Here is a 13,786-nt window from a genome sequence, read left to right on the forward strand (position 1 = left end):
GTTTAACCAGACCACTGAGCTGATTAACAGCTCTCCTAGGGCTGGCCCGAAGGATTAGACTTATTTTACGTGGCTAAGAACCAATTAGTTACCTAGCAACGGGACCTAGAGCTTATTGTGGAATTCGAACCACATTATAGCGAGAAATGAATTTCTATCACCAGAAATAAATCCCTCTTATTCTTCATTAGCCGGCCGGAGACTCGAACTCGGGCCTAGAGAGTGCTAGGCGACAACTCTACCGACTCCCCTAACAAGGAACTGTAACATAATGCAATAAAATGAAATAAAACTAAATTGTTCAAAATGCATTATTGGTATGGTTAACATCAAGATTGGAAAAATTATCAGCCTTTGCACTGCAATATTAATTTATCTGTTTTTTGTCTTTTGGTGAAACGGCTGACTCATTAACAAGAAGTCTCTTGGGAGACTGACACTGAGTGCGGTCTTGAAATAAAAGTTAAGCAAAATTTCTGAAACTGGAAATCCGTAACATTTTGCAGTTATTATGAGATCAAGCTGAACAAATGAACCTTGTTTATACGAAGCAGCAAAAGAGGAAGTGCAGTTAATCATTTAGACTGACATTCAGGAAAATGCTTTTAGTTGGATAACAGCGTATAATGATTATTTATGAATAGGACTGTTGCATAATCAGATTCTAACACTGAATTTCTCGCCTTGTTCAATTAAGCCTAACCCTTTTCATTTCTCAGTATAACCCTTTTCATTTCAATGTATAACCATTTTCATTTCTCTGTATAACCCATTTCATTCCCCAGTATAACCCATTTCATTTCTCAGTTTAACCCTTTTCATTTCTCTATATAACCATTTTCATTTCTCAGTATAACCCTTTTCATTTCTCAGTATAGCCCTTTTCATTTCTCTGTATAACCCTTTTCATTTCTCAGTATAATTGTAACTGAAAAAAAAAAGGAATTAAAACTAATGGTTCTATCTACCTCATACTGGACCTCATACCGCCTCTTACCTGATGTCTCCTACTCCCCCACCGTGCATGTTGAGCCAAAATTTGATGCACATAGCCCTTGCGGTCGAGTTCAGCACGTTCGACACGAGTCTGGCAGTGTCTCCCGAGCGCCGCGGATAGCTGCTGTCGATGTAGGCATAGCCACCTTCAACGAAACAAATAAATGAATGGGGAGTTATGCAGTTAGTATGTTTCAGCTGTAAGAAGATGATGGTATTACCGGATGGCAAGAGAATGGAATATATATATATATATATATATATATATATATATATATATATATATATATATATATATATATATATATATATATATATATATATATATATATATATATATATACACTGTATATATAATATAAAATATATATATATATATATATATATATATATATATATATATATATATATATATATATATACAGTATATATATGTGTGTATGTGTGTGTAAATTTCATTCATATATATATTATAAACATACTGTATATAATATATATATATATATATATATATATATATATATATATATATATATATATATATATATATATATATTGCGTGAGTGTAAAACTAGACTGGAACTGTTACTTTCATCTTTGTATTGAAATCTTCAGGCTCACACTGAAATAAAAACTGATACATCCAATTTACACAAAACATACAGTCCTTGTGGGGACAACTTCTTAAAAACCTCAGATAAACTGGTTTTAAGAAAAGTTACCCGGGATTACGTTCAAACATTTTCGCTCGTTGGATTCAGTGATGTGAATTGGATAGAATACAGAATCTAGGGCAAAGGCCAAGCACTGGGACCAATGAGGTCATTCAGCGCTGAAACGGAAACTGACAGTGAAAGGTTTGAAAGGTGTAACGGGAGGAAAACCTCGCAGTTGCGCTGTGAATCAATTGTTAGGAGAGAGTGGGAAATAAGATGGAAGAAAGAGAATGTGAACGGAGGTACAGTACAAGGAGCGAAAGTGGTTGCAGCTAGGGGCCGAAGGGAAGCTAAAATAGAAACTTAAGTAATGCCTACAGTGCACCGCATGAGGTGCACTGACGGCACTACCCACTACAGTTTTTGTTAAATATATATTTTATGGCAAAGGCCAAGTTATTGCTGAGAGCAAAAAGTCCTGTGTTGACCTCTTTTAGAATTCCCAAGACATCGTCTGCATACCTCTACTTCCATATTTGACAACTTTGTGGACAACATGATACCCATGGTTAGACCAGGCACTTATCCAGATAATTTGCCACCGAAATTAAATGTATCATTTCCATCGCCTTATCAAACAAGTTCAATAATAGTTTTGGTCATAACAGCTCATGGGAATATCAGGTATCAGATAAGAAATCCAATGAGTCATTGACTGGCTCTGCGGTAAGCGATGAAGTGACATCAAAGCTATTTATGTTTAACGTTTTGTTCATTTTTCTAATTTCGATCAAAGACCTTGTCTATGCTGTGTATTTCTGGCGAGAGAGAGAGAGAGAGAGAGAGAGAGAGAGAGAGAGAGAGAGAGAGAGAGAGAGAGAGAGAGAATTTTATTATTACCTGCAGATGCACTTGTGGCAAAAAGTTGTCCTAGATCCATGTATATCACATCATGCGTAATGTAAGGCGCAATATTTTATTCTAAGGCCAAGCACTGGGACCTATGAGGTCATTCAGCGCTGAAAAGGAAATTGACTGTAAACGGTCTGAAAGGTGTAACAGGAGGAAAACCTCGCAGTTACAATATGAATCAATTGTTAGGAGAGGATGGAAAGTAAGATGGAAGAAAGAGGATATGAAATGAGGTACGGTAAAAGAAACGAAAGGGGTTGCAGCTAGGGGTCGAAGTTTTGCCTACAGTGCACCGCATGAGGTGCACTGACGGCACTAACCCCTAAGGGGAAAATTACGTTCGTGCCTTCACTATGACCCAGAAACCGCCACGGGCGCTCATCATCTTGAAAAGGTTGGGAACCACTTAATCATACCTTTACGTTGGGTTCGATGCTGTACACCCGGTAGGAGGGCAGTGCCATCGGTGCACCTCACGCGGCGCACTGTAGTTATTGCTTAAGGTTCCTTGCAGCGTTCCTTCGGCCCCTAGCCGCAACCTCTTTCACTCCTTTTACTGTACCTCCGTTCACATTCCCTTTCTTCCATCTTACTTCCCACACTCTCCTAACAATTGTTTTACAGTGCAACCTCGAGGTTTTCATCCTGTTACACCTTTCAAACCTTCTTTACTCTCAATTTCCCTTTCACCGCTGAATGACCTCATAGGTCCCAGCGCTTGGCCTTTGGCCTAAATTTCATATTCCAGTTCCAATTCGACGCCTTTACGGAACGTACCCGTGGTGATGCTGACGTCCAGGGAGGAGGCCTGGTCCCTCGATGGCCCCGTGCCGCGTTTCCTGCTGCTCCTGCCGATGCTCCAGTTGAAGTCGTCTTGGCCTTCGTCGTTTTCCCAGGAACAGGTGTTGGAGTCGAATAGACATTCGTCTGAAACACGAAAGCTTTAGGTTTTCAACAACAACAAAAAAAGTACGTCCATTATTCATCTAAAAAATAAGACAAGTACGTCCAGTATTCTTGTCTAAAAAAAAAAGTACGTCCAGTATTCTTGTCTAAAAAAAAAAAACAAGTACGTCCAGTATTCTTGTCTAAAAAAGTACGTCCAGTATTCTTGTCTAAAAAAAAACAAGTACGTCCAGTATTCTTATCTAAAAAAGTACGTCCAGATTCTTGTCTAAAAAAACCAAGTACGTCCAGAATTCTTGTCTAAAAAAAAAGTAAGTCCAGTATTCTTGTCTTGAAAAAAGTACGTTCAGTATTCTTGTCTAAAAAATACTACGTCCAGTATTCTTGTCTTGAAAAAAGTACGTCCAGTATTCTTGTCTAAAAAAATGACGTCCAATATTCTTGTCTAAAAAAAAAAGTCCGTCTAATATTTTTGTATGTTCACTTTCTATAGACAGCTTCAACAATGTTTACGTCTGATAATTTATGTTTATCTCTGTATTCTGTAATGTTGCGAAAACGTTCCATCAACATAAAAAGATTTCTTCTTAATATTTTTCCTTTCCCATAAATTCATGAATTTACGAAAATTGCAGTAATGGAAGGTATGTAAACATCAGCTTCTCTCTCTCTCTCTCTCTCTCTATCTCGTATTCAAATTACGTAAAAGCGCTGGATTATTGCATAAACACTAGTATCTCTCCCTCTCTCTCTCACAGTCAAATCGGATTAAATAAAACAGTTAATACAGGAAATTAAAGAACCACCAAGGCTTTCTTTTCTCTCTCTCTCTCTCTCTCTCTCTCTCTCTCTCTCTCTCTCACACACACACACACACACACACACACACACACACTTTCTCAGATCGGATTAAATAAAAGTTGCAGTATTACAGGAAGCTAAATAAACATTAAGGGTTTCCCCCATCACCTCTCTCTCTCTCTCTCTCTCTCTCTCTCTCTCTCTCTCTCTCTCTCTCTCTCTCTCACACACACACACACACACATTCTCAAATCGGATTACATAAAACAGTTAATACAGGAAGTTACGTAAACGTTAAGATTTCTCTCTCTCTCTCTCTCTCTCTCTCTCTCTCTCTCTCTCTCTCTCTCTCTCTCATGACGAAAGCAGGCAAAAGAAGAGCAGAAGCACTGGATCCCTCCTAATCCCACTGCATTAAAAACCCGAACTCGATGACGTCAGCAAGAACACGAAGCACTCTGCACCCTTCCCGCTCACTCACTTCCACAGGGTCCCTCAGTAAACTTGATGTTGTCCACAGCAACGTATCCCCTGTTCCGCTCGTACTGGAAGTTGGGCTCCGCAGCAAAGGCGACGCTGTGGGGGCCAGGGGCCGTAAAGGTGAGCTTGGCATCCTTCCATTTGCCGCCTGTCAGGTCCTTCTGGGTCCAGAGGACCGTGTTCTGAGTCTGTACGGGGCCGGTGAACGTTCCGTTTTCGAACGCTTCTTCCGGGTCCTGCTTGTAGGTCACCAGGACGATTTTGAAAGAGCTCATGCTCAGGCCGTCCATGGCGTACTACGGAGGATAAAGCAGAATGTAATAAATCATTTGGTTAATATTTTTTTCTGTTGACGTAGTTATTAATTTTTTGTGGTGCTCTTTTATTCACGAAGTTCTTATTATCTAGGTTTTTTTTTTTTTTTTTTTACAATTCACTGTGCAGGTCCCAGCCTGAGTATAATTACAAAATATATTCTGCATTGTAAAGTTATTTGAAAAAACTTGATGATTTTAATAATCATTATCTATTAGCTGAATGGTTCTAAAATATTTCTTATTATATTTTTTGCCATGCTAAAGAACGATTGAGTGAAAGGAAACGAAATTCACAGGGGATTAATTCTCGCCAACAGTTATATATATATATATATATATATATATATATATATATATATATATATATATATATATATATATATATATATATATATATATATATATATATATATATATATATATATAATATATATATATATATATATATATATATATATATATATATATATATATATATAATGAGTTTATTTTTTTTAAAGTCAAGGCTTGGCGTACACCTGTCTTTATAACTGTAGCAATTAAGGCTTTAAGCAATCTTCATGTCACCGTGAATGGTAACAAATATTGCAAAATTGTCAAGATATATTAAATCAACCTTGTCAGGGATCTCATTCGGATTCCACACCAGTCACTAAGCCTTAAAGTTGCAGGGATTGTTGTCTCAGGAACATAAAAATGCTTCCAAAGTATAATTCGATAACGATCTGTTATAAAGTCAAATTTTTAGTCCTCTACTTAAATCTAAAGTACGTTCTAAAAATCTGTGATTGGTAATTAGTATTAACATTTTTTTCTTCAAATAAATGATGAGAACCTTTGTGGTTGTTTCATCCATTAATACAACTCCTGAAACATTGTGATTTACAGTGTAGGTACACGACCACCATTGGAAGTTAGTACGTCTACATTTAAATTATTTCTCGCTTTTTCCGGCGTCATTCGCGTAACCTGAAGTCACTAATGCCACATCGTTCAGTTATCGTAAAAAAATTTACACGTAAATTATATATATATATATATATATATATATATATATATATATATATATATATATATATATATATATATATATATACGGATACTTGACAATGAGGACTGTTTGTCCAATAAAGCTTGTAACTTTTCCTGAATAAATATCTCCCGCTAGATACCATCCAGTTTCAATGAGGTCCTGTTAGTAATTGTATTAATGCACAGAACAATTATGGAAGTTATAAAGTTAATATATGTATATGTATGTATATAATATATATATATATATATATATATATATATATATATATATATATTTATATATATATATATATATATATATATATATATATATATATATATATATATCAATAAATCTCGCAACAGGTTAACAAGGGCTTACTGTAGAGGTACATACAGGTCAAAGGTTCAGACGTGACCAAGTAACTTACAGCGAAGGACAGGCATTTGCCCGTGGGACCGGTCGAATTGGTCACGAAAGCTGTCAGCATCCACGCCTTCTTGTGGTATGACGTTGCCAAAAACATGTCGGTCGTCGAAATGAAACCATAACCGCCTGTGAAAAAGAGAGAGAGAGAGAGAGAGAGAGAGAGAGAGAGAGAGAGAGAGAGAGAGAGAGAGAGAGAGATTTTCATGAAACAATAAAAGCAAAAAAAATATCAGTGTCGTTATTTTAAAAACTTATTGTTACATTAATTATTGATCTAGGAAGAAAAAGGGAAAATAAATCAAAACATTCTACATAATTTTCACATCAAAAGTTGTCATATTCAACGATAAAAAAAAAAACAATGAAAAATGAATGAAAATAAAAAAAATCTGTCAGTGTCGTATCAGAAAAAAAAACTTTTTGTAAAATTGATCTAGGCAGAAGAAGGTGAAAAAAATCAAAACATTCTAAATAATTTTCATCCCGGAAGTTGTCATGTTCAACGACAAAAAAAAACAGCAATGAAAAATTAATAAAAATTAATAAAAATCTGTCAGTGTCGTTATCTAAAAAGCAAAAAACCTTTTTGTAAAACTGATCTAGGAGGAAGAAGGGGGTAATAAATAAAACTCTACATAATTTCATCTCGAAAGTTGTCATAATCAACGCTAAAAACATCATAATGAAAAAAAATTGCAGTAACGTCTATAGCGGAACAGAGGTCAGAGAGGGTCAAAGACTTTTAGGACTTGGTACAAGAATTCAAGTCATCCCCAGTATTCGTAAGAAGAAGAGAGGGGGCGCAAGCGACATAAATGCGTAAATGGAATAACTAACGAAAAGGCAAAAGGAAGAAACGTCAAAAAAAAAAAAGTCAACATTCTCATACACGCAAACAACATAAATGTGTAAATGGCATAACTAAAGATAAAAGAAAACAACGAAGCAACGTGAAAGAAAAACAATCAACAGGTTCTTACTCGTTGCAGTTCCCGATTTATCGACGGGCGGACCGCCGATGAAGTACGCCCCGTCAGCCTTGCCCATCTTCCAGGGAATGACGCCGAAGACGGTCGTGTTCATGATGATGGTGCAGGAGGACACGGTGTCTCCTGTTACGTCGAAGGCGCAGTCATTGGCGTCCTGCAGGATACGAGATTGAATTGAATTGAATGTGGAGTTTAGGCCAAAGGCCAAGTACTGGGACCTATGAGGTCATTCGGCGCTGAAACGGAAATTGACAGTAACAGGTTTGAAAAGTGCAACAGGAGGAAAACCTTGCAGTTGCACTATGAATCAATTGTTAGGAGAGGCTGGAGAGTAAGATGGAAGAAAGAGAATATGAAAGGAAGTACAGTAAGAGGAACGAAAGGGGTTGCAGCTAGGGATTAGGAGGCGCGCTGCAAAGACACTCAAGTAAAGCCTACAATGCAAATCATTAGGTGTACTGACGGCACTACCCCCCTACGGGGTGTAGGATACGAGATGATTGAGAAGGTGTACTGGAAGATTTGGGAGGTATTCAATGCGATTTTTTCGCTTAAGACTGCAGGAAGAGGGAGTTGGAGTGGTTGGACAGCAAGATTAAGAGATCCATAAAGCAAAGGAAATGCAGTACAAGGCTCTAAAGGCGGGACTGAGAGGAAACCCCACCGTTGAAGTAAGAAGTACGAAGTAAGAAGTAAGAAGTAAGAAGTAAGAAGTAAGAAGTAAGCGAGGCTGGAAGCAAGACTGATGAGAGAAAGGCTAAAAAGAGGGTGCCGCCAGGAGCCGAAGGTACGCTGCAAATATCCATTAGTAATGCCTGCAGTTCACCACGTGAGGTGCACTGACGGCACCAGCCCATGACGGGACCAAGGGAAGAAATCATGCATGAAAAAAGAAGGGAAGAAAATAAAACAAGTAGAAAATGCGCCGAAGTTTCTTCGGCGCAATCGAGTTTTCTTTACAGCCCCTACAGCGTATAATCAAGGCCACCGAAAATTGATCTATCTTTCGGTGGTCTCGGTTTAATGCTGTATGAGCCGCGGCCCTTGAAACTTCAACTTTAACCGGTGGTGGCCTATCCTATGTCATCGCCAGAAGCACGGTTATGGCCAACTTTAACCTTATATGAAATAAAAAAAAAATACTGAGGCTAGAGGGCTGCAATTTGGTATGTTTGTTGATTGGAGGGTGGATGATTAACATACCAATTTGCAGCCCTCTAGCCTCAGTAGTTTTAAGATCTGAGGAAGGACAGGAAAAGTACGGACAGAAAAAAGTGCGGACAAAATAAAGTGCGGACGGACAGACAAAGCCAGCACAATAGTTTTCTTTTACAGAAAACTAAAACAGGGTTTGGATATCGGAAACTCACGCCAAAATTTTTCATGCGTTATGAGATTACCAAGAGTGGCGTCAATTTATTCTTAAAAGCGATATGACAGAGGGGGTTTGGACTTCTATTTTGATTTTACTCTTTTAAGATTTCTCATCATATTCATGGAAGAGAAACTGATATGGGAATGGCCGTCAAAAATAAGTTTTATGTTCCCACTGATGATAAACAGCCCTCTAAAAATGAGTAGGTTGTAAAATTCAGAGAATTCAAAAGGAAGTAGAGATTTCCATATCCTGGAAGTAAAAAGTAATAGACCTTGACCTTGTTTTGTCCAGATTGCAGTACGGCGCAATAAGAGATCTTCATCGACTCCATATTAGAAAAATTAGAAATATCTTCCAGGGGTGGATGAATTAATTCAAAGAATTTGGGGTTCCAACGACTACAACAAACAAAATCTTTAGTGTAACCACGATCTCAAAGTCTCTTGAAAAGGGTTTGTTTACCAGCCTGCGGTTACTACGCGTAGCTTGATCTATCAGGATGAGGCTTTAGTTTGCAGACCTATAGTAACACAGTCCAGTTAACCTGAAAAGTTGCATTGGCCAAGTCTGGAACGTGCTAATCTAAATACAAAATCTTTTCTTCAGTTAGCCTCCAGTTACAATGAGCAGCGTAGCCTCATAAAAAAATCTTTCCGAGTTAATTTTTGTACTCACCTGTGAAGCAGCGAAGGAAATCCAGAGAAAACGAGCAAACAGCGAAAACAAATATTTGTTCCTGCTGCTGACTGCCATGTCGAGAGGAACCCTTTTTTTTTCAAGTTACGACCCAAACACTCTATTAGACGTTTGTAAACTATTACAGCGAACGATGGTCTAAGATAAAAATAGCTCTGCGCAACGCCAGAGAAGCTGTATATAGTCAATTAATTCATTACAACTGCAAGGTCTGCACTTCACTTCTTTCCAGTTTTCCTCAGCAGTTTGTTCTTCAGCTACAGGCACTAAGATGATCAACGATTGCCAACTACATTCAGCCCAGTGTTTACCGGACTCATCTCAGCCTTATTCCCGTCAATATGACCCCAGTTCCTGCAGTTTTTCCTTCCTTGCTGGAAGAGCACCACACAAGCGTCACCTGCTGCCACAGACACACTGGCACTTTCGGAAGAGCCTGCAGGCGCTGCCTAGGCCGACCTATTTCCCCGCGACCGAGGGACGCATTTGCGTGTCCACCGGAAGTGAACGAGTTCCGGCCTTTTATTCTACTAAATGATATCGCCATATCAATTAGGGAAGAGGTGGAAAAAAGGGCGAATTTCACGGAGAGTACTGTGAATAGCGCATTGTTGATTGTGATCACTGTCATTTGGGGCTGCGTGTGCCAGACAATGAGGGCTGTGCGGAGTTCAGTGATGGTGACTAAAAATGACTAAGGTCGTTTACATAAGCCGACAGCTTATATAAATAGTATATTTTAAACATTCATACAAGGAAATGCGAATTAGGATATCACATTGTTTTGGAAAGTGAGTGACTTGCATTTTATATCTTGATGGAGTTCTTCATTAAAAATTAAAAATCCTTCGGAATGAAAACCATGGTAAGCTAACTTGGAGAATATCTCAGTAGATTAACTAGACATCAGACAGACAAATAATCAAGAGATTCTGCATTCTGTAAACATATTCCTTCCAGTCAACTGCAGTGCTACAGTACACTGGACACTGCTACTCATGATCCCAGTGTTAACAGGCGCAGACACGCACACATGACTATATATATATATATATATATATATATATATATATATATATATATATATATATATATATATATATATATATATGTGTGTGTGTGTGTGTGTGTGTGTGTGTGTGTATATATATACATATATATATATATGAGAGAGAGAGAGAGAGAGAGAGAGAGAGAGAGAGAGATGACTTGTGAATGTTTCGAAGTGTGGAATAGTTACTTATGTGGAGTCGTACATATAACCTATTCATTCAAAAAATGCGAAAGAGTAAATACGTGCAGATACACATGCAGTAATTACCACCAAACGAAACCATAATATATATATATATATATATATATATATATATATATATATATATATATATATATATATATATATATATATATATACAGTATTTATATATATACTGTAATATATAATATAAATATATATTATATACAGTATATATATAATATATATATGCATATATATGCGTGTATAGCGTATGTCTGTAAACGTTAACGTATGTAACCGCTCTCACTAAACCTGCATTCACATACACATGCAAACACACACACACACACATATGCTAAACATATCTAACCATCCTATAACTACGTACGAATAATTCAGACAAAACGGAAACCCTCTAACATTAATAGGCCAAATAAAAAAAAAAAAACTCTTCCTTCACAGGAGAGTCTACATCATCTATTATGCACTACATGTGCCCACCGTCTGGTGCCGCCCACCGAAATGTGGGTGGCCCACAGAGGGAAGGTTTTTTTTTCGTTTTTTTTTTCTCCATGAGCAAGAGACGCTCGAGTTGGGATACACCTGTGATGATACAGAGCGGGGAAACACTCGTCAACGCTAATGACCCTCTACCTGAGCTGTTGTCGTTAATGCGGAGTAGTGAGAGAGAGAGAGAGAGAGAGAGAGAGAGAGAGAGAGAGAGAGAAATTGGTGACTCCCTAGTAGTCAGTTGATACAGATAGAGAGAGAGAGAGAGTGCTCTTGGTGACTTCCTCGTAGTCAGTTGATACAGACTGAGAGAGAGAGAGAGAGAGAGAGAGAGAGAGAGAGAGAGAGAGAGAGAGAGAGAGAGAGATTACCTAGCCATTACCATATAATAAAAGCATATATGAGAGAGAGAGAGAGAGAGAGAGAGAGAGAGAGAGAGAGAGAGAGAGAGAGAGAGAGAGAATAAAGGATCAAATTATTCTACGACGACCTCCCGATAACGAGGAAGCCCGAGAAACAAGTTACAAAAGAAAAAGAAAAAGAAAAAAATGTCACAAGGAAGGAAAGAAGCAACCAGCAAACGCAAGACAGAGAACAGACGAAGAAGCGAATTAAGCAATACGCTGAATGACTTTATTTCTGAACGGGTTAACTGTCGCGTCTCTCCTGCAGAAGGCGGCGCAGGGGGACACGTGTCCTCAAGACGAATGAGGTGACAACAGAAGCAGTAAGGTAAGGAAGGCCGCGAAAGGTGGGGGGGAAGTATATAGTTTCACCAGCGATGACACATGCCATGTTTACTCGGCTGATGCGCGCATGCGCTTGTTTATATATTTGAGGCGGTGCTAAGCAAGGCTGTTCAACCACCCAAAAGTTTGTTTATTATGGGCTTTCAATTTTCTGTTGTGTTTTTGCTCTTATCAGCTCATGAATTATTGTCATATATTTTCCTTCTCTGTGTTTGTTTATGCAAACATGTTTTTCTATTGTTCTTGCTTTGTTGTTCTTGATTTATATTCGTGATGTCTTTATTACGTACCCTCCTTTCTTATCCAGTATGTGTCACATAGATTTTATTAGCATTTTCTTGCTAATCATCTCTGTTGTCTCGTTATAATTATCACTAAGCCCTCAAAATAATCATCATAAACATTATCATCAACGCAAGTTACTCACATTGTCATCACCATAATAACTTACAGCCACAATAAAAGATATGACAATATTAAAAACAACTATTATTATTATTATTATTATTATTATTATTATTATTATTATTATTATTATTATTATTATTATTATTATTATACAGAAGATAAACCCCTATTCACATAGAAAAAGCCCACATGGGCCATTGACTTGAAATGAAAACTTCAAAGAATATGGTGTTCATTTGAATGAAGTTAAAGAAGATCATGGGAAATATAGAAAGAAGAGATCAGTTATTAGAACAGAGAAAAAGATAAACTAATAAATTAATAAACAGATAAATAAAAATATAAATAAATTATTAATAGACACGGTAAACTGTTGCAGGGTAGTAAAGCACTGCATCTTAAAGAAATAAGTAGGATGTTAATAATGATATCAAAGACAATAATAATAAAAATAGTACAAGTCTTCTCAACTCTCTCTACTCCCCTTCTTCTATCACTCATCTCGGCTCCTTCCTTCAAGTCCCTGCCTCCCTCTATTTCTAATGGCTTCGAGTTGGAAGTGTTTGTTTACAAGAGGCAGTAATAGCAAGAAGAAGAAGAAGAAGAAGAAGACTGAGAAGACGTTGAACCGAGCAGGTGTCCATTGTCACGCCCTTCGACCCTAAAGGCGCCCCCCACTGCTGCTACTTCGTACCTCTTCGTTCAATCACTTGTACGGAGAACACTTGATGGGACTTTTCGTCCCTTTCTAATTCGATTACCTCCAATTCGTCTACCAATTTTAGAAGAATTTGATCGTATTGATAGAAATACTAAGATGGAAACTGTTTCTCTCTCTCTCTCTCTCTCTCTCTCTCTCTCTCAGCAGAATTTGATGATATGAACTTAAATCTAAGAGTAATAACTCTGTCTCTCTCTCTCTTAGCAGAATTTCATGATATGAACTTTAATCTGAGAGTGATAACTCTCTCTCTCTCTCTCTCTCTCTCTCTCTCTCTCTCTCTCTCTCTCTCTCTCTCTCTCTCTCTCTCTCTCAGAAGAATTTGATTATCCGAATTTAAATCTGAGAGTAATGACTCTCTCTCCCTCTCTTTTTCAGCAGAATTTGATTATCCGAACTTCAATCTCTCTCTCAGCAGCATTTGATGACTTGAACTTAAAACTGAGAGTAATAACTCTCCTTCGTCCACCCCCCCCCCCTTTTTTCTCTCTCTCTCTCTCTCTCAGTCCGTTCCTGCAACCAATACAACACTAATTCCCAGAGAATTTCCGCCCGAAGCTGTTTGTTCACAGTGCGCTTGGGAATC

The 13,786-nt window shown here is 37.7% G+C and overlaps 1 protein-coding gene across 1 annotated transcript in view; it reads right to left on the minus strand.

Moving 5' to 3' along the window:
- Positions 1-9,995, minus strand: part of LOC136848410 (MAM and LDL-receptor class A domain-containing protein 1-like) — a 72,297-nt gene extending 62,302 nt beyond the window's left edge. The window contains exons 1-6 of the mRNA XM_067120708.1: positions 9,555-9,995; positions 7,493-7,655; positions 6,514-6,638; positions 4,753-5,047; positions 3,342-3,491; positions 998-1,142 (exon numbers count right to left, since the gene is read on the minus strand). Of these exons, the coding sequence (XP_066976809.1) occupies positions 998-1,142; positions 3,342-3,491; positions 4,753-5,047; positions 6,514-6,638; positions 7,493-7,655; positions 9,555-9,632 (956 nt within the window). The 5' untranslated portion in view covers positions 9,633-9,995. The remainder of the gene's footprint in view (positions 1-997; positions 1,143-3,341; positions 3,492-4,752; positions 5,048-6,513; positions 6,639-7,492; positions 7,656-9,554) is intronic.
- Between the last annotated feature and the right edge of the window lie 3,791 nt (positions 9,996-13,786).

This window comes from Macrobrachium rosenbergii, chromosome 19 (genome assembly GCF_040412425.1).
Source record: "Macrobrachium rosenbergii isolate ZJJX-2024 chromosome 19, ASM4041242v1, whole genome shotgun sequence".
Taxonomy (NCBI): domain Eukaryota; kingdom Metazoa; phylum Arthropoda; class Malacostraca; order Decapoda; family Palaemonidae; genus Macrobrachium; species Macrobrachium rosenbergii.